Raw genomic sequence first — 21,859 nt, 5'->3', positions numbered from 1 at the left:
ACAACGTCACGCGAGACCAGGCAGTGAGCCATCATTTAAAACAAGTCAACAGACTTCTATGCTAGCAGTTGTTGGATTGCTTTTGGCAGGCAAGCATCGTGTGTTTAGAGCTCTTAAAACAACGACATGCGACAGGCAGAAGAGGCAGCTAGCAAGCAGCAAAAAGACAGTAAATGATCCAAAGGCATATCGTTAGCGTACGTTCAGCCGCAACACCCTTCACAACACGAGCAGTATTATACGTCCGGGAAGAAAGATGTATCCTTGCACGGGGCAGGAAATAAAGAAACAAGTATTGTTTTTACAAAAGTTTTTAAAGTAAAAGTGAAAATAATGCATATGTAACAATTCACAAGAAAATAATCTCTTTAAATTGTAGGTTGCCTGCCTAAGGTAAAGTCATCCCTGATGAATGGGGACGTGGGAATGAGGGGTCCTTTCATCGGATTAGCGCTATTTCAGATGTGGAATGGCAAAATAGGGGAGGCAGCTTGATGAATAAGGTCTCCTTTATTTTTATACTGCATTGAGGATTTATTCTGTTCGATGTATTGTACTGTACGGCTCAGAATTAAAAGACTGAGTAAAATGACAAAGTAGAACTTCATAATGATGTTTACAAACATTGCCGCTAAACACATGCAGAGCAGGTTAGAGATTATGAAACTAGTGAAATTAGAAAGGCTCAAAAAAAAAAATTTAAAAAAATTGCGCTTTACACATGTGGAGAAAGTTAAAGGATATGAAAGTAGGACAAATAGAAAATATTAAAGAAAGTAAAGATCACAGTAGCGCAAACAAACAAACTGCCTCATTTAACTATGCACCACTCTAACTTTGGTTTTGCAGAATAATTACTACACTATTGCACCTTAACACTTAATTCTACTTTATTCACATAATTTTACATATTTATTATGTTCTACTATACTGTTATCTTTCAATCTATGACTTTTTGTTAATCTAACTGATATTCTTCTAACTTTGCAGTTTTTGATAAGTAGATCAGGATGCATTTCACTGCGTGTTGTCCTGTATAACTATGCATGTGACAAATAAAGAATCTTGAGAATTTCAAAAACGGAGTTTACCGCACATGCATTTATTGGTTACTTTGTTCATGTATATATATTTATCTGTCTGCTTATTTAAAAAGCTAAATTTACCCCAGGAGTCAAAAACGTTCTGTCTAGCCCTTGTACAAAAACCTAGACAAAAGCTGGGGTATCACCTTAGTAACCCCATGTACTTTTGGAACTGAGAGGAAAATAGCACGACTTTACAGACAGGAGACCAATGCAGAACTCTACTTACTTTTTTACTTTGTAAAATGAAATTATTAACTGCTGATGATGTCAATCATTTTGTCTGTGCTGAAATTCCAAACAGAGAAACCTATCCTGACCTCATTAAAAAGATTCAGCATATTGGGACTCGCAAGATTACAAATATTGTTTTTACAGAAGTTCTGAAATAAAAGTGAAACTAATGAAATAGCAGCAATTCAAAGAAAAAAAATCTTAAAAGTGTGTATCCGGAAAACCAAACAAGAGGGTTGGCAAGCGAAGCGAGCAGGGGGCAAAGCCCCCTAGTCTTCTATAAAATAAGATTTATTTTTGTGCCAATGCTCAAGGTGTTTGAAAATTCAGTGGTGGTGGGTCTGTGTGGAATTAGTTTGTATTGAATGTGGTGGTGGTGGTGGTAAGCATTTTAATAAACGTTTGTTTTGCTATAAGGAAAATCAATACAGTTCATAGCAGTCCAGTTCTCCTAAGATGGTGCCCCATTATGAGTGTTCAACAGGCCTTTGCAGCGTTAATGTATATAATTCTCTGAAAACTAGATTAAAAACAAAGTTTACTCAGTTATATAACACAGTAGATATTATATATTCACACACACAGAGTATAAACATTGCAAAATATTTATACAAAGCAATACATTTACATTTATTGCTGCAGTGGGCTGGCACCCTGCCCAGGGTTTGTTTCCTGCCTTGCTCCCTGTGTTGGCTGGGATTGGCTCCAGCAGATCCCCCATGACCCTGTAGTTCGGATATAGCGGGTTGGGTAATGGATGGATGGATGGAATACATTTATTGCTGTATTAGTCTTACCTATATTTTACTTTTCAAATGCTTCCTTAAATTCAAATCACACGCTAAGGAAATTATTAATCATCAGTATAGCTAAAGGAGTTTCCCAACTGTATCAAATAAACTAGTATCATGTCAGGAACAGCAGGTTTCAAGTACATTCTCTCAAAATGCTCGTACAGGAATGACAATGACAATTTACAGCATAAAGTGGATTTCCTAGACTACGCAAGTAAAAATTTCAGCTATTTTGGAACCAAGTCTTGTATGTAAGTGTATATTGTAACGGCTGGCTGGGTGCCATTCCCAGCTGGGACGCCTGAAAGGACCAAGAGAGATATTATACCTCCCCTGGGCCATGACAGGACAGCCGCCCTGGTTGCTATGGGGGTCACGGGACATCTGCCAGGGGGCGTTTACTGGATCCTAGAGCCCTGGAAACCAGCACTTCCACCACACCAGGAAGTGCTGGTGGAAGGAATTCCAGGGCCACCCGGAGTGTTTCCGGGTGTTCATGCGGCACTTTAGCCACACCAGGAAGTGCCAGCAGAAGTTCATCAAGGTGCACCTGGAGCATATCCGGGGAAGTATAAAAGGGGCTGCCTTCCAACAGTCGAGGAGCTGGTGTCGGGAGGAAGCAGACAAGGCGGCCCGACTTTGTGTGTATTATTATCTGAACTGGCCATAGTCATAACATAAAAAACTAGGTAAAAAGGGATTAAAGGTCAAGAAAAGTGTCAGTTTTATTCACATGCTGTGACATTACCCAATTAAACTCGTAACATCTACTTCAGCAAGTAATTACTTAAGCAAGCTTAAAACACTACATTTTATTTTGAATTCCTTACTACTTTTCAGATGATGGTATGTGTCTCACTCAGTATTTCACAATAGTGCTGCTCATATTTTATGATTAACATACTATGGCAGGATGTTTCAAATTGATATTTTGGAGAATACAACAGATGTTTTTTGACCATGCTCACTGTCAAATTATAAAAACATATTGCATTCAAATGAAAAAGTACTTTCAAATTGATGCACAAAAGAGCATACCAGAACAATTGTAAATAATACAAACCTCCAAAAGTGCAATTCAAAGCCTTCACATTTGTCTTTGCACTTTAAACATGCAGCTCCAGATCCTATTTCATGGCCTAGGGTCAACTGAGAAGACAAAGTAAACAAAAATGCAAGTTATAAAAAGCAATGAAGATAATAAGCTCTGCTTTTTAATTACCATAAAAATGCAATTTTTGCAGCTTATTCTAGAAGCACAGATAAAGAGCACAAATTTTTCAAAACCTTTTTGCATTTAAAAGAACACTCTGAAGGAGTTGTACATGTGTTAAACATGTATGCTTTAAGTGTCCTTAAATATGCAATAGAAAGCATATTTAAGGACACAGTACAAAAGTGTTATAAAAATTTTTTTTAAAAAGACAGGAGGAGAACACAGTAGTAGTAGTGTTCTGCAAAGATCACTGTGCCGTGAACAGGAAGCAATACAGTGTAGCTATTGCACTCTTTTAATACAGGAAAAGGTTAGGAGGGCAGTTACATATGTACATTATATATACATATGTCTTAATGTTTAAATACAACAAGACATTCTTAAGGAATGTGGTGCAAATGGAAATGCTTATGGAAATGTTCTTCCTTATAAGGCAATGTGCTGTATTTCTTAGGAAACAGAAGACAGAATGCTTGGCAAGGGACCCACTAAAGTGATTTTTAGTGCACCTACAATATTTGTACTGTGAAAATATGTTTACATTTTTAAATCATCTATAAATAATGACTAAGCATTTAATATGTATCTCTCAATGACTTACAGCAATAGGCTTGCTTAATGTAATAAGGCTGCATTAGAATTCAGAAACATAAGACTGACTGAAAATAATAATATAAAATCTAAATATTAATGAAGCAGTATGCTATCATGATAGGTCACCAAAGTGTTTAATGATGTGAAGTTGTTAAAGTATGGGATTAGGGCCAGTTGTGAAAGCCATATTAATGTCAGAAATACAAAACATAACTTCAACCAACAACCATTTATGGAAATGCAAAAAACAGATCACTTTAAATGTTACATAAATGCTAATAATTATGGTATGACCTTTCCTCTTTTTGTTGGGAAAGGTAAAAGTTACACATGATATCTTAATACATGTACCTAAAAGCTGTTGATAAGATGCTCTTAATGCACTAAATTCAGGCACAGTGACCTCACTGGTCTTGAAAAATGACCAGTTTAGTTTTGATCAGCAAACTAATAAATAACCAAAAACCAGAAAAAAAAAAAAAAAAAAAGCTATCAAACCCTGAATGCAATTTCTACCTTCTTTAACAACTTCTATCTTGGATTTCTTTTGACATATCATGTGATAAGTAAAGAGAGCAGTGAAGATAGTACTCAAACATTCACCAAAATAATGTAAATCTGCATTATGTAAACAAACTTATAGTGCAGATAAGAATACCAAGAAGTGGGAAAAAATATTGGTGAATTGAATGTACTACATGGGAATGTTTAACTACAAAATTACTCAATGTGGTAAATCTATTTTTTTGGAGAAAAGATTTAGTGAAATTCTATATTAAGCGTAATTTTTATTTAGGTATATGCATAATACCAATAATAATGTAATACTCTAAAAGAAAAGCTACTCAAACCCGAAAGGTTCAAGCACAGGCATTATACTGGAGTAGGAAGAGCAACTGAAACCATGCAATGTAAGAAAACAATAACAAACAGCTCAGATTCACAGTAGTTCGGATTCAGCGGGTTGGAAAACAAATGGAGACCATTTGTGAGGTTGAATGTGCACACAACCAGTGATAAACTAGCATCCTGCTTTGTGCCAGGTAATGCCAGAATGAGCTCTTGTTTGTCATCTTGTATTAAAATGGGAGGAAAAAGAAAAATGGTTAAAGAAGGAAATACTAGTTATAAATATTATTTTGGTTAAATGTGATTAGATGTTAATAAACATTCCAAGAAAAGTGTAAATTACTACTATCAAAGATGCAGAGTATTTGAATCCTCTACCACCTAACAATGTGAAAAATATATATTTTTCTGATAAACCGATGTTATGGAATTCTCCAGCAGCACTTAGTAATTCGATAAACTGATTTAACAAAATTTCACGTACTGTACTATTGAACTCAAACCTGAAGTAAGGAAAATAAGGACAACCTCTCCCATGAGACTGTTCTTAATTAGTAAAATAAGCTAATGAAATAAATATTTTTGTAGCAATAAAAATATTACTACTACCACATATTGTATATTGTTGTCAATCTCACTGTTTATATGATACTGTAATAATTAGTAATAAGTTATTGACATGGTGAATTATATTTAAAGTAAAAAAAAAATTGACTGTGCAGGATATATACTGGCATAGATATTTAAGGATACTGGCATAAATACAGGTGCTGGTCATAAAATTAGAATATCATGACAAAGTTGATTTATTTCAGTAATTCCATTCAAAATGTGAAACTTGTATATTAGATTCATTCATTACACACAGACTGATGTATTTCAAATGTTTATTTCTTTTAATGTTGATGATTATAACTGACAACTAATGAAAGTCCCAAATTCAGTATCTTGGAAAATTAGAATATCAATTAAGACCAATGCAAAAAAAGGATTTTTAGAAATGTTGGCCAACTGAAAGGTATGAACATGAAAAGTATGAGCATGTACAGCACTCAATATTTAGTTGGGGCTCCTTTGGCCTGGATTACTGCAGCAATGCGGCGTGGCATGGAGTCGATCAGTCTGTGGCACTGCTCAGGTATTATGAGAGCCCATGTTGCTCTGATAGTGGCCTTCAGCTCTTCTGAATTGTTGGGTCTGGCGTATTGCATCTTCCTCTTCACAATACCCCATAGATTTTCTATGGGGTTAAGGTCAGGCGAGTTTGCTGGCCAATCAAGAAACAGGGATGCCATGGTCCTTAAACCAGGTACTGGTAGCTTTGGCACTGTGTGCAGGTGCCAGGTCCCGTTGGAAAATGAAATCTGCATCTCCATAAAGTTCGTCAGCAGCAAGAAGCATGAAGTGCTCTAAAACTTCCTGGTAGACGGCTGCGTTGACCTTGGACCTCAGAAAACACAATGGACCAACACCAGCAGATGACATGGCACCCCAAACCATCACTGACTGTGGAAACTTTACACTGGACCTCAAGCAACGTGGATTCTGTGCCACTCCTCTCTTCCTCCAGACTCTGGGACCTTGCTTTCCAAAGGAAATGCAAAATTTACTTTCATCAGAGAACATAACTTTGGACCACTCGGCAGCAGTCCAAAGGCGAGACGCTTCTGACGCTGTCTCTTGTTCAAGAGTGGCTTGACACAAGGAATGCGACAGCTGAAACCCATGTGTTGCATATGTCTGTGCGTGGTGGTTCTTGAAGCACTGACTCCAGCTGCAGTCCACTCTTTGTGAATCTGTCCCACATTTTTGAATGGGTTTTGTTTCACAATCTTCTCCAGGGTGCGGTTATCCCTATTGCTTGTACACTTTTGTCTACCACATCTTGTCCTTCATTTCGCCTCTCTATTAATGTGCTTGGACACAGAGCTCTGTGAACAGCCAGCCTCTTTAGCAATGACCTTTTGTGTCTTGCCCTCCTTGTGCAAGGTGTCAATGGTCGTCTTTTGGACAACTGTCAAGTCAGCAGTCTTCCCCATGATTGTGTAGCCTACAGAACTATACTGAGAGACCATTTAAAGGCTTTTGCAGGTGTTTTGAGTTAATTAGCTGATTAGAGTGTGGCACCAGGTGTTTTCAATATTGAACCTTTTCACAATATTCTAATTTTCCGAGATACTAAATTTGGGACTTTCATTAGTTGTCAGTTATAATCATCAACATTAAAAGAAATAAACATTTGATTAAACATCAGTCTGTGTGTAATGAATGAATCTAATATACAAGTTTCACTTTTTGAATGGAATTACTGAAATAAATCAACTTTTTCATGATATTCTAATTTTATGACCAGCACCTGTACTCCGGTCCTCCCTCATTAAAATAATGGCAGTAAATAACAAGGTAGTTTTTCATTTAAAATGTACTAAATAGAATATAGTTTGGTTGTTAGCTAGCTTGTTTCTCTTTTTGCTACCTTTTCTATGCTTTCATGGGCAAACATTATTAGCACTTTACTAAACTAAGAATTATTAGGATTAAAAAATATAGAAGGACTTTCCATCCTGCAGATATTTTTTTTTCTTTTCATATTGATGATGATCGCCTGAAAATTGAACAATCAAGACTTAAAACAAAGCAAATATTGGCACTCAGAGTAACCAAAGAAACGTAAAACCAATAAAAACAGAAAAGTCAAAATTAGGATATGGCAAGGTAACCAAGATAAACATTTACTGAAGGAAAGTAGTTGTATTTTTACCACAACCTGAAAAATATGCTCATACTAAAAGAAACAGAGTTTCTGGAAAGGTACATGGAGAGGCAAGGCAAGGCAATATATTATGTTGGCATTACAATTTGTTTTTAATATGAGGAATTAAATGCAGAAATAAACTTGGGAAAGGACTACCCAGTTATATACCATATACTGGATTATGTGCATTCACAGTGTGACATTTTAAACTATCTTTGCAGTTTCAGGAAACTCATGTGAGCATCAGTGTTGAGCTAGCATGGGTTTTTAAGTTCCACGTCCTAGAGATGATTAGGTTGACTTGATAACTCTCAAATGGTCCAGTATGAGTGAGTGTGAATGTGCCCTACAGCAAACAGGTATCCCATCCAGGGTTGATTCCTTCTTTGTGACTTTTTCAGCAGACTCCAACCTCCAGCTAACCCAGAAAAATGGATTTTAAGCAGGCTGAAAAATGGATGGATGAATCCATGGAGAAATGAATGAATGACTTCTGATATAATGTGAAATCAGATTCTAAATTTCCAGCAGGGGCAATTTTCTGTGAATGATTGCCACTTTAATTTAAAACAAATGGGAGACAAAGTGAAGAGAAAGGCTCATAGAAAGCAGGATAAGGGAAAATAACAGTGTTTGAAGGCTTTGATTGGGAAAAAAAAATGTTTTCATCAAAGCTGGCAATGAAAAAAAAAACCTCTTAAAAGAGCCCTTTTTTCTCTCCACTCTCAAAGTTAAAAAATAAATACCAACAACATTAACAACAAAATTAACAAAGGATATCAAGTGGGTGATAATAATAGACAAGAAATTTCTGCATGAAATGTTCATTTTATGTTGATCACAAAATAATAATAAAAAAAAAAAAATTAAGACAGGTCCACCACTATTATAACTAATGAAACTTAGATGGAAAACAGTAAAGAATATATTTTAAGATTTAAAAAAAACATTAATTGTTGAAGTTCTTATCCAAAAGAAACTTCTAGCTTTAAAAATGGCCTTTATATGTAATTTTCAGAAAATACTAAAAATATAAGCTGCCAAAAAAGATTTAATAGCTATGCACATACGTTCATGAGATGGCAGCACATATGCCATCTCATGTTAACTCCAATCAATTATCAAGCCAAGAGAATATGATTTTTAGGTAAAATATATTCAGAATGAAGTTACAGGATACATTGAGTAAAAATTAAAGAAATCAAGGTTTATTTTAACTGTATATTAATACTAATTCTCTGCAATTCACTTTAAGTCAAATTAAACTTGCACTAAATGTGCAAGTGCTTACAGTAGCAAAGCTGCAGTCTTCCTGCTTACTCTCATACCCACTGCTATGCTCTGACAGTCTGCATATAATATGGTATAACAATATATTTCACAGCATTATTGGGTAATTTGACACTACAGTGTAAACTCAATGACCCTGCATAACTTCAGCTTCCCTGCACCTCAGTGAAAGGAAAAACTAAGGATGACTCCTTCAAAGGCATCCCATAAATACAGTAGGTGATGGTATTTTTTTCAAGATGAATTCAAAGCTATTTTGTATTTTTTATGCAGATTTAACACTGTTCATCATAGTGAATTCAGAGCAATGAGGAGAATCAGGATGATACACAGGCTGGATCTGTATACTTCCCAATGTTTTAAACAAAATGTGAGCAGAGTGATCTACATCTGGAGGAAGCCACTTTTAAGTTACAGTAACAGCTGTGTTTGACACATCTAATACTTTCTTGAGAAAGAAAAGTCAGAACTTCTATGCTGAACAGAGACTATACATAAATTTGGAGTAGAGGCAAAGATGTTAAAGAGTGACAGGCGGGGAGAAACAAATATACTTGTGCATTCAAGGAAGAGAAAAAAAGATCTACTTGGCACTACTCATGGCCATCTATCTTCATCAATACATCCATCCATCCATCCATTGTCTCCCACTTATCCGAGGTCGGGTCGCGGGGGCAGCAGCTTGAGCAGAGATGCCCAGACTTCCCTCTACCCGGCCACTTCTTCTAGCTCTTCCGGGAGAATCCCAAGGCGTTCCCAGGCCAGTCGAGAGACATAGTCCCTCCAGCGTGTCCTGGGTCTTCCCCGGGGCCTCCTCCTGGTTGGACGTGCCTGGAACACCTCACCAGGGAGGCGTCCAGGAGGCATCCTGATCAGATGCCCGAGCCACCTCATCTGACTCCTCTCGATGCGGAGGAGCAGCAGCTCTACTCTGAGCCCCTCCCGGATGACTTCACAATGTTAACCTGTTATCTGATCAACTTTCAGACTTTCAAAACAGTTCACATTACTATACTACACTACAGTTTAGCATGCTTACACTAACAGATGGTGGTGTCTTTGGCTTTATGATTTCCTAAATTGGTCAAAGATCTGCTGAGTTAACAGTCTGGTTTTCCTATAATACACACATGCATCTGCACAAATCAAACATTATTAAGTGCCTGTATGTCAGTCTAGGCATAAACCAACTATGTTTGTGTCTGAGAACTTTTCTATATTTATCATTTTAAACATACAGAGAATATCAGAAGTCTACATGCTCTTACTGACAATTTAGGTTTTGTATATGTAAAGTCTGAAATCAAAACAAAACAAATTAGCATATTTTTTCACTTTTAATAAGATCTTAAATCCAAGACTATTTAATTGAAAAACAAACAAGTCCTTTTTAGGAAAACTAGCTAAAAATAAATGTTTTAACGCATTGGTTACTTAATTGTGAACATTTTTTAATATTTAATGGTTGGAAAGCACCTTAAGTACAATCAAATGCCAGATACTGTATACATAATTCAGAATTTCACTGATTTTTTGTAAAGAAGCTAAATGTATTCAGACATGCAACAGAAACACCAGAGCCAAAAACTGTCCCAAAAGACAGCTTAACTTCACCACAGAAACCCCAAGCCACTTTCACAATGGACAGACACAAGGTGACATTGACCAGGCTGGCAGCCAAATCCAGTCTTCTAGAGTTCTTCGGCATCAGTAATCACTATACCACCATACCACCCTCTTTTTGAAAATAAAAGTACAAATTAAAATGATACATATTTTGAAATGTACAGTAATCTATGCAAGTATTTAAATAATGAAGTAAAAATGTTTATTCTTCCCCATACTGTATACAGTGCATCCGGAAAGTATTCACAGCACATCACTTTTTCCACATTTTGTTATGTTACAGCCTTATTCCAAAATGGATTAAATTCATTTTTTTCCTCAGAATTCTACACACAACACCCCATAATGACAACGTGAAAAAAGTTTACTTGAGGTTTTTGCTAAATTTATTAAAAATGAAAAAACTGAGAAATCACATAAGTATTCACAGCCTTTGCCATGAAGCTCAAAATTGAGCTCAGGTGCATCCTGTATCCCCTGATCATCCTTGAGATGTTTCTCCAGCTTAATTGGCGTCCACCTGTGGTAAATTCAGTTGATTGGACAGGATTTGGAAAGGCACACACCTGTCTATATAAGGTCCCACAGTTGACAGTTCATGTCAGAGCACAAACCAAGCATGAAGTCAAAGGAATTGTCTGCAGACCTCTGAGAGGGGATTTTCTAGAGGCAAAAATCTGGGGAAGGTTACAGAAACATTTCTGCCGCTTTGAAGGTCCCAATGAGCACAGTGGCCTCCATCATCTGTAAGTGGAAGAAGTTTGTAACCACCAGGACTCTTCCTAGAGCTGGCCGGCCATCTAAACAGAGCGATCAGGGGAGAAGGGCCTTAGTCAGGGAGGTGACCAAGAACCCGATGGTCACTCTGTCAGAGCTCCAGAGGTCCTCTGTGGAGAGAAGAGAACCTTCCAGAAGGACAACCATCTCTGCAACAATCCACCAATCAGTCCTGTATGGTAGAGTGGCCAGACGGAAGCCACTCTTTAGTATAAGGCACATGGCAGCCCTCCTGGAGTTTGCCACCTGAAGGACTCAGACCATGAGAAAGAAACTGGCCAAGGACAGGTGTGCCAAGCTTGTGGCATCATATTCAAAAAGACTTGAGGCTGTAATTGCTGCCAAAGATGCATCGACAAAGTATTGAGCAAAGGCTGTGAATACTTATGTACATGTGATTTCTCAGTTTTTTTATTTTTAATAAATTTGCAAAAACCTCAAGTAAACTTTTTTCACGTTGTCATTATGGGGTGTTGTGTGTAGAATTCTGAGGAAAAAAATGAATTTAATCCATTTTGGAATAAGGCTGTAACATAACAAAATGTGGAAAAAGTGATTCGCTGTGAATAATTTCCCAATGCACTATATATAAGCAATTTGGATTTTATATGAAAAAATGAACCTAGAATGTCTTTTGTGCTTAATGTATATGCACAACATTCAACTTTTTAGAACAACACATTTTTTGTACTCTACCCATTCATTACAGGTAAAAGAAAATACTGGGACAAAGCAACTTAAATTACTGAATAAAATGTATTACTTGGTTGCTGATCGTGTCAACACAATAATTACCACTTTTGTTCCTGGTTGATATCAAAAGACAAATGGCTTGTTCTTTCTAGATGCTTTACCAAGTTTTGGATAAAGCATTTTTTTTATTTTTTGCTTTAGCAGGTGAAATGAATGTTCAGTTGGATTTAAATCAGAAGACTCATTTTGCCAGCCTAAAATTCTGCAGTTTCAATATTACCTGTTGAAAACTGGGTATGTCGGCAGTGTGCTTTAAGCAGGTAATATGATAAAGCTAAGCTTCCTAAGCTGGAAAAAGCATCACTGTATACCTTGGTGACCATACACAGCCAAGCCATGCCAGTATATTCATCATCTGCATTTGAAAGACTAGATAGATAGATAGATACTTTATTAATCCCAAGGGGAAATTCACAACTACTCTCCGAAAAATAAGTTATTTTATGTCGCAGCCTAATGCTATCCCAAAACACGGGTAGACACATCAATATAGGTAACAGAGGACAAAACAAACACTTGTACATTTGTACGAGACTGCCTGGTATAACAGGAACAAGGGTAAATTTGTTTGTTGCCGAGATCATGCCTCTTCAGCTGCAGCCAAGTGGTTTGGTTTAAGGAAAAGATCCAAGGGCAGAGTGGGACCATGTCTTCCAGCAAAACAGCACTCAGATGATAAAACTTTAACATTGCAGCTGTTGGGTGTGGTTGGTTCCTCTTTTTAATATGTCAGATGTTATTTACAAAATTTGTCAAAAAGGATACAATTTCAAACATGCCCCTTCTCACTCGCTATCACTAACCAAAATATTTCAGCAAGATGTGTATAAAATGATGTCACATTTGGCTTTTAGCTTTATCTTGTTCTCTAGTTTGTTTCTGTAACATTACATTTCAGAAAGGCCTTGGTTCGCAGCTCATTTAGCATAGTACACACCAATTATTTTTAGAATTGTGGAAAAATGCAACCTAAATATACAGATTAATCAACCTAAATCTATAAAATGTTAATACAGTAAAAAATATAGCCAGTGTTTCACCTTACCATTGCATTGGTAGAGATGTATCTTTGTCCCATCTATCCGTAACACAAACATATGCCATTATATTTTTATGTTTATTTCTATTAAATTTATGCAAATTACTCCAATGTCTCAATTTTTGGTGCAGATGACAGCATTACATTGAGGACACTGAAGCACATATGAAATATCCAGAAACATCTGATTCCTTTAGAGCATATTAATCTTTCAGTCTCAAATCTAATCTGCTTTTACATCACAGTGGCAAACTCGGAGTGCACAGGTACTCCTTTTCGTTAAGAAATCTACTCTCCAAATAAATACAGATGTGATAAGATGCTGTGTTTTGGTGGGTGACTGTTGGAGGCAAACAGCCATATGGAAAGGAAAGCAAAAAAGTCATTTTTACAATACAAGTGACTTGTGTCCCGGCCGTGATTTAAATGTCTGCATTCTCTGACTGCTACACTTGAATACTGGTTAAACCACTTTGTTCATTATTTGTATGCAAGTCATATATTTATTTCAAAATTCACTATTAAAAAATTTAATTTCATCCTGCCATTCTGAGAGCAAAGCATGGCATGAAGAAAAAGGGTTTGACTGGGAAGAAGGTACAGGACTGAACTTATGGAGAACCTAGTTCAGACAAATTGAACCTACAAGAGTGGAAAAGATGATGATAAAGTAGAAAAATAAGAAATAAAACAAGCTTCCTAGGACACTCCGGTCATCCACCCAGTCGACATGCCACTGAAGAAGGTATCATTCATTGCCCCAAAAAAATCTTCACCTGAAGGAGTGACCTGGGATAACATGTTTTTTTGTACCAACTGATCAAATGTCATGTATTTTCCCATGATTGGTTATCTGATCAAATGTGATGACATACTTTAGGCTTATTTAACAGGTAACTATTAGTTTTCCACTCTTTCTTTTCCCAAATTCACAAAGAGAAACTGAGATGCCTTTTTTCCCCCCAATATGACTTACACCTCTGCATCCACTTTTGTGTCCTCCCAAATGAGACCCATTTACATGTAATGATTTCAACAAAGACCTAGAGGCTACAGGTGCAGAGTTGGACTTTAAAAAAAAGATTGCCAGATACTTTGTTTGCAATGTGATCCCAAGCCTAGTCTGTGCTTCAAAAAGTGTATGTAAGCAAACAGTTGTACAGTATCTTGATTTTGTATGCCTCCTTAGACAGAGGTGACAGGTAAAAATATTATTAGTATTATTAACAAAGTCAAACATTATACACCAGTTTAGTGCTTCTGATGAAGGTGAATAAAAATGTGGGCACAGAATGCATGACTGGAAGGTACACATTTTAATACTTTCCCCCCAACAATAATCAATTTTTTCTGAACAATCAATAATTTGATATAGAAATAAGTAATAATACTTATAAGCTTTGAAATAATCTAGCAGTAGTATGAGGGGGCATTTAACTGCAAAGCAAGGACAGAGTGAGGGATAAACACTACATTTAACTTTTTCACAAAAAATATTCTGCTAATTGCCTTTTGAGGGCAGCTTTGTCTTATTTTTGTACCGCTCTAATGTCAGAGGAGTAGGTAACATTTGCCTTTAAAATATTTCTGTAATAAAGTAAACATGTCTTTGCGATAAAATAAAATCTGAGTGTAGAGCAATTTTCTAATAATATATTGCAATAAGGACAGTTAAAAGGAGAGTTACTTACTATCATTGCAATACTGATGGCACAAAACTCTCTTCTCATTTCCTTCCTTTGAACTCTTGGCCTCTACACTGACAGCTCTGCATAAATGACCAATCTCAAACTTCAGTTAAGCGTCTCCAAGTCTAATATGCTCCACATCACAAAGCATTCTGTACAGCTGATATGTTCACAGCTGCAACAAAAATCTCAAACTATCAAAAACATCTGGGTTGTATTTTTATTTGAAAAAGGCAACTTCATATACAACACTGTTTCTGTGACACACTCCTGCAGATTCCTCTTTTACAGGAGATATACTCATATCTGACCACATCTCCTGTGCAGCTTCTACACTAAAAGTCTTCTCCAACATACTCCTTATGTGCTGTTCAACCAATTCTCATATTAGCTTTGAACTTTATACAGTGTTCTTATTTGACAGCATCGTATAACATACTATTGGATATTTATTGGATATTTTAATAGTTTTTTGTTTTCTAACAAGTGTACATGTAAAATGTTTCCTACATTCAATATATCGTATGTGACTTGGCACAGCTTGATACAGCCTATCAAGATTGGATGAACTATGCAGTTATGGACTGGTAGCTAAGGAGCTTAATTTGAAACCACAAAGTTACACATTCAGTCCACACGCTGCTTTGACTCACTGAAACTAACTGTAATAAAAGTGTATTCTTCACACAAGCAAATGAAAAGAAAAATGAAACTATGACAGAAAACTCAAGATTAGGTTTTTATAAAATAGGAGTTGTATCACCTGTAATGTATTTTGATCGGCAGAAGAGATAGGAAAGCTCCCCAAGAAAAACTTCATGATTTGCTTCACTGAAATAACAGTAATTCTCAATTCTGTTTAATCCATTTTAAGGAGCAGAGGTGATCACAACAAGGTTTTTCAGTCTATTCCAATTAAATGACACTATAAAATCTAAATAAAAATCATGACAAACATTCCACTGAAGCCCTTTAGAGGCACTTTCTTGGCTTGTTTGGGTGTGTATGCATCTTATCAACTGTATTAAAAACAGCTTTTATTCGTTCAAGTTGCGTTATGGAGGCGATTCTTTTTACTTGACTGTAAAGTGCAAGTTTAAGAGTGAATATTACCAGTTGCAACTTTTTGTTGCCCAGTCCCAGTCTTTTGTGGTGAGCCTCCTCAACATGCATAATGACTGGGACTTGGGATTGGGGGGAAACGGGTTTTGTGTACAGACAACTTCCACGATTGACAGGATAAATCGAGGTAGTCACTAATTATCTATGACAAATGTTAAACAATAAACGCACTCCAACATACTGTATATACACTTGGCAGAATTTACCAAAACTGAGAAAACCTACTCCGGCACCATGGACCCTTCATCCTCATCTACTTAATCCCCAATATTCAAGTTCCTGGGGAGATGGCAAGAGGTGCAAATAAGGAATAAACCTTGCACTTTCGCTCGGTTTTGTCAGGTCTTTTGTGATGAAGCGAAAATCGAAACGCACGTTGAAAACCTACACGATAATGAGGCAAGAAGCCCACAAAGAAAACGATCAGGATAGGACTCGAATCCAAATCTCTTAATCACTGTAAATTTGGCCGACACATCAAGATAAAAGTATGGCGAAAGTACCGTGTAAAAAACAGAAAACGCATTTACCACTTTATGAAATGGAATGCTATGCTATAAATGACAAAGGCTCTGGAAAATATAAAATAAACCTGAAAGATAAACATATAAAAGAAAACGGAAAAGGCTGTATTTAATTAAAGATAAGCTGAACTTGACTCACAGACAACGCCCATGCCTTTACGGTTTGCAACTCAAAAAGTCCACTTTCGTTACTTAACAGTCTTCAGAATTTTCTTTTATTTTTTCCTTTAAGACATGTGTTTTTGGAGGTTTAAAGGTTCAAGACCTAAGTGCATTCCTCAACGTGGACACTGGTATATACAGAAAAGTATGGTATTTCATATTAAAAGTCTTCTTTCCTTATTGTTTTAACTATTTGGCTAGAAGACACGGTTAAACAACTTACAAAAAATATTTCTCATTCTTTAGCTCTAGTTAAATAATATTACAAGTTTACCTTTTTTGCTTCTTTTTCCAATTCCATGATCAAGGCTGATTAACACCGTGTATAATGAATCGTCCTGGATGGACCGACGAAGAAAACGCAAACCTCGAGCAATGGGGCAGCTTTGTACTACTACAGTATTCTCTCCAGTGTTTGCGCATTCAGATGTATCATGATAGACACTTCCGCCTTTTAAAACCTCTCCGTCTAGACTCAATGAAACCGAAGGATACAGCTGGAGTTAGCCAATCGGTGCTCGGAGGAGGTTTGAGCTTTCACCAATTGGAGTGAAATAGTTACTCGTTGGGCTCACAATTCGCCTTATACAGCGTCGGTGTGAAGGTCTCATTTACTGTAATCGTGTCATTGATTCGGTCGGTTCCGCAGTAGTGACCTTAAATACATCGGTATGCTCACTAGAAGGAAAAAATACCGCATGCGGTTTATATAATAAATACATTGACAGCTATTTCGTGTTGTTAACGGATTTTCATTGATTATTTCATGTGAAGGAAAAAAAACGTCATTTTAGCTTAGTAGTTTTAAGACTAAAGTTAATTTTCAGACCCTTACATCTGAGCTTTCCAGAGTTATAGCAGCATGAGGGAAGGATGTTAGGGCTGCAAAGGACTTGAGGCGGTAATTTAGCGTATATACTGTATTTTTAAAGAAAAGTGAATCATATTCATATGCCAGTTGGAATTAACTTGTCGTAAAGTATGTGTGACGATAAAGTCAGCGGGAAAACAAGGTATAAATTGCAACATTGATTCAGTTTTCTGTATCTTTCTTTACCAAGTTGAGTATATATATACAGTATATATTTTCACATTCATGTGAACTATGGATATATACTTGTTTTGGCGAATTTCAATATTGTTGATAACTTATGCCAAGTACTACTAGCGGTTTAGATAAATGTGTGTAAATTTGACTTAGCATTTTAGTACTGATTATAGTTTATTTACAAAATGTGTAAACAGAAATAGTATATAAATATAACAACATAACATAATAAACATGTTAATTGTTTGATGGTAGCTTCATTTTTACAAAGACAATACCAGTTTTAAAAGGTAAACAATAACATGTTTAAAGTCCTTTACAATTATAAATATACAAATCCTTGAAATTCAAAACTGTTTTTTTCTTGACTTTATCTTTGCAAACTTAGAAACAATCTTTCCAATATATTGAGCATAACAAAGGTGCTACATAAATAAAATGTATTATTTTATTATTTTCTTAGCTGATTCACTCCCTAGTGATAAGATTGCTGAGAATTATATGAATCATACAGAAAGACACACCCATATTATTAGTGCCTACAACAGGACACTTTTATGAGATAGTTATTTCAGATAAAGAAGGCAGAAGTTTCGAGGTAAGGAAGGCACAGGTTTTGAAAGAAGTTTGTTACACTCACTAATTATGGTGCTGCACAGTGGCGACGTGTTGCATGTGGATTAGCACAAGCAAATAAGAAGTTTCTCCCTGTAGGGTGTTTGCATGAAGTCTAATACACTTCTGTAACCCCCACAACAAAGCAGCATAACACTGACCAATTAGTTATGCCCTTTGAGGCATGCAATCAATATGAACGACACCCTTAGCATCATAAATAATTGTGCATATGAGTTTGTCAGGACTGATGTGGACCTTGAATTTCTTTGGTGCCAGAGAATCACCAAAATTACATTTTTTGTTTGTTGTCTGGACTTACAGTATTTGCTCATAGTAACATATCAATGTTTCAGTAATAGTTATGAAGCACTTTTTAACTTTCACAATGTCCAAATGAGGATGGCACAGTGGTAGCGCTGCTGCCTTGCAGTAAGGAGACCTGGGTTCGCTTCCCGGGTCCTCCCTGCGTGGAGTTTGCATGTTCTCCCCGTATCTGTGTGAGTTTCCTCCCACAGTCCAAAGACATGCAGGTTAGGTGCATTGGCGAACCTAAATTGTCCCTAGTGTGTGCTTGGTGTTTGTGCCCTGCGGTGGGCTGGCGCCCTGCCTGGTATTTGTTCCTGCTTTGCGTCCTGTGTGGGCTGGGATTGGCTCCAGCAGACCCCCGTGACCCTGTGTTCGGATATAGCGGGTTGGAAAATGACTGACTGACACACAGCATGGACAGACATTAGTCATGTTAAACTATAGGTGAACAATGGATTCAGTTGACCCAAAATGATTCCCTCCCTATAGTGTCAGTTATCTCACTCACTCTTTGATAGATAGATAGATAGATTCTCCATTTTGATTCACTCCAGAGCAAAACATTTTGTTTTGTTGTCAATATCGGATGCTTGTGAGGCTTCAACTCATTTTCAAAAGATATCCTGAAGTAAAAGAATTTTGCTACCAACCTTTTCATTCTAGCATATGAAAGAGACTTTTCTGGTAATCGTATACTAAGGGAGAATGAATCTCCAAAGGCATATATGTAACACTGGCCAGGCTGGAACCCAAGTTCTGCCTTAAAGAAAGCTTGCATATTGTAATCGTTTTAGTTAACCATTAAAAGGTGGCATTTTGCTTGTCTTCTCTTTTGTCCTCCAAAATAGAATGGGTCTTTCTTATCTGATCTGAGTTATTAACCCACTTAAGTTCCTTTTTCATAGACAGTCATTCGTTGTGGCGATTTCAACATCCAACTTGACATTCCTATATGTAAACTGAGAAATTAATTCCTGTCCTTGCTGGAGTGTTTTGACTTGGTGCAACATGTTGATTTTCCTACCCACTCTGGTGGTCACATATTAGACCTGATCTTCACATCTGGTTTATCTGTCTGCAACACTTACAGCAGTGATTTGGGACTCTCTGACCATTAAACAGTACTTTTCACTGTCTCATTACCTTTTACCTGTAAACGTCAAATTTCTTTCAGAACCCTTAAAAATATCTGTTTGTCTATCCTTACTGTTTCCATTTCTGATCTCTTTCTGTCTTCCCCTATTCCATTAACACTAGATAGTCTTGTTGACTACTATAACTTAGCCCTTCATTTAGCACTAAATAAAATAGGTCCTTTAAAACATAAGGAGGTTTCCTTTAAACACTCAGTTCCATGGTACAGTTCAGAGTTACAGCCCATGAAAGCAGCTGGCTGACGCCTTGAAACAATGTCACGTAAGACTGGCCTCACTCAGCATGTCCAGACTTTCTCTGACCATCAAAGGGCTTACAGAAATGCACTAACTGCAGCCAAGAACACACATTATGGCAGAATAATACAAAGTGGCTATGATAACCCAAGGGTTTTGTATTGTCGTAGTTAGTAAAGTACTTCAACCTGGATCTGGCCCACTTACCTCATCTACTGAAGTTTGTGAAAAATTCCTCCACTTTATCCATAATAAAATTAAAAATCTAATTCAATTAGCACAAATTTACCTTCCATATATAGCTTTTCCTGTTTTTCAACTCCATCCAGCTCCTTTTCTATATTTTCACCAGTCACATCTGCATTTATTAATGACCTACTTTGTAAGATGAGTCAAACTACTTGTGTACTGGACCCCATCCCCACCACACTTCTTAAATCTTGCCTTCTTGCCATAATCCTGACTGTTACAACAATAATAAATACATCGCTTGACACTGGCTTTATGCCAGACATTTTTAAAATTGCTTCGGTGATGCTGACAATCTTAATAATTTTCGGCCTATTTCTCACTTACCTTTCTGTCAAAAGTTCTTGAGCGTGTTGTAGCCTCCCAGCTCACCAGTTACTTAACTTCTAATAAACTGATTGAAGCCTTTCAGTCTGGTTTCAGAGGGTAACACAGCTGTGAAACGTCTCTGCTTCAGATAACCAAGCATTTGATTATGGCAGCAGACTCTGGACAGACCAGCATATTAATTCTATTAGACCTTAAAAATTGAACATTTGACTAAGGTCAAACATGACATTCTACTGTCCAGAATAGAGAACATTCTGGGTATCTCTGGCACTGTACTCCAGTGGTTTAAGTCCTATCTGACTGATAGGCAAGAAGTTGTTAGTATTCGCAACAGCAGATCCAGAACAGCGCCACTCACTCAAGGAGTTCCTCAGGGCTCTGTCCCCGGCCCTCTGCTCTTCTGTATATATGTGGTTCCCCTTAGCCATATTATTTGTAGCTTTGGGCTGGGTTATCATTTTTATGCAGATGATACTCAACTCTGGGTTTCAATGTTAAAAGTGAAACTTCATCAGGGCTTTCTCAGCTCACAACTTGCCTCAGTGAAATTAAAACCTGGATAGAGTGTAACTCTTTAAAATTAAATTGCAACAAAACTGAACTCCTGCAAATTGCCACTATGGTACATCTTCAATAAATGAGCTCCTTCTCAGTCTCTCTTGATGACAATCTCATCAGACCTTCTTCTAATGCAGGGAATCTTGGTGTCATTTTTGATTCCTCCTTTCTTAATCCACCCACATAAACTACATTAAGAAACTTTCTTATTTCCATCTTCATAACATGTCCCATGTTCACTCATTCCTCTTCTTTTCTGATGCTGAGAAACTTTTCCATGCTTTTATTACATCCTGCATAAATGATTGTAACTCCCTTCTGGCAGGTGCCACTTTCTAATTTTATATCACAGCTCCAGTTCATGTAAAACTCTGCTGCAAAAGTCCTTACTCGAACCAGCAACAGTGAGAACATAACACCCATCCTTCTTCACCTTCACTGGCTCCCTGTGTCTTAACGAATCAAATGAAAAATTCTATTAATCACCTACAAAGCTTTAAATGGCCTTTCACTGGACTACATCAGTGAACATCTCCATGACTGTGCTCCTGTTCACCCATTAAGGTCCAATGATTCTGGCAATATTGTTGTGCCTCACACTAACCTTCACACTATGAGTGGCAGGGCCTTCAGCTGTATAGTGCTCAGACTTTGGAATGATCTCCTGAAATAAATTAGATCAGCTGACTCAATTCATTCTTTTAAAAAATCATTTAAAACTTATCTGTTTAGGAAAGCTTTTAATTTAACTTAATATTTTGCTTCTTCTTTCAGTTTACCTCTCTGTCCAGATGCTCAGGATTTCTTGTGTATGTGTTATATCACAAATTACTGTATGTTATTTGTTCAGG

The 21,859-nt window shown here is 36.8% G+C and overlaps 1 protein-coding gene across 1 annotated transcript in view; it reads right to left on the bottom strand.

Annotated features, from left to right (window-relative positions):
* Nucleotides 1-16,965, bottom strand: part of tes (testis derived transcript (3 LIM domains)) — a 35,060-nt gene extending 18,095 nt beyond the window's left edge. The window contains exons 1-2 of the mRNA XM_028814486.2: nt 16,783-16,965; nt 3,177-3,262 (exon numbers count right to left, since the gene is read on the bottom strand). Of these exons, the coding sequence (XP_028670319.1) occupies nt 3,177-3,262; nt 16,783-16,809 (113 nt within the window). The 5' untranslated portion in view covers nt 16,810-16,965. The remainder of the gene's footprint in view (nt 1-3,176; nt 3,263-16,782) is intronic.
* Nucleotides 16,966-21,859: the final 4,894 nt, after the last annotated feature.

This window comes from Erpetoichthys calabaricus, chromosome 1, assembly GCF_900747795.2.
Source record: "Erpetoichthys calabaricus chromosome 1, fErpCal1.3, whole genome shotgun sequence".
Taxonomy (NCBI): Eukaryota; Metazoa; Chordata; class Cladistia; order Polypteriformes; family Polypteridae; genus Erpetoichthys; species Erpetoichthys calabaricus.
Note: the sequence above shows the minus strand (reverse complement) of the source record. Positions and strands in the feature narration are given on the sequence as shown.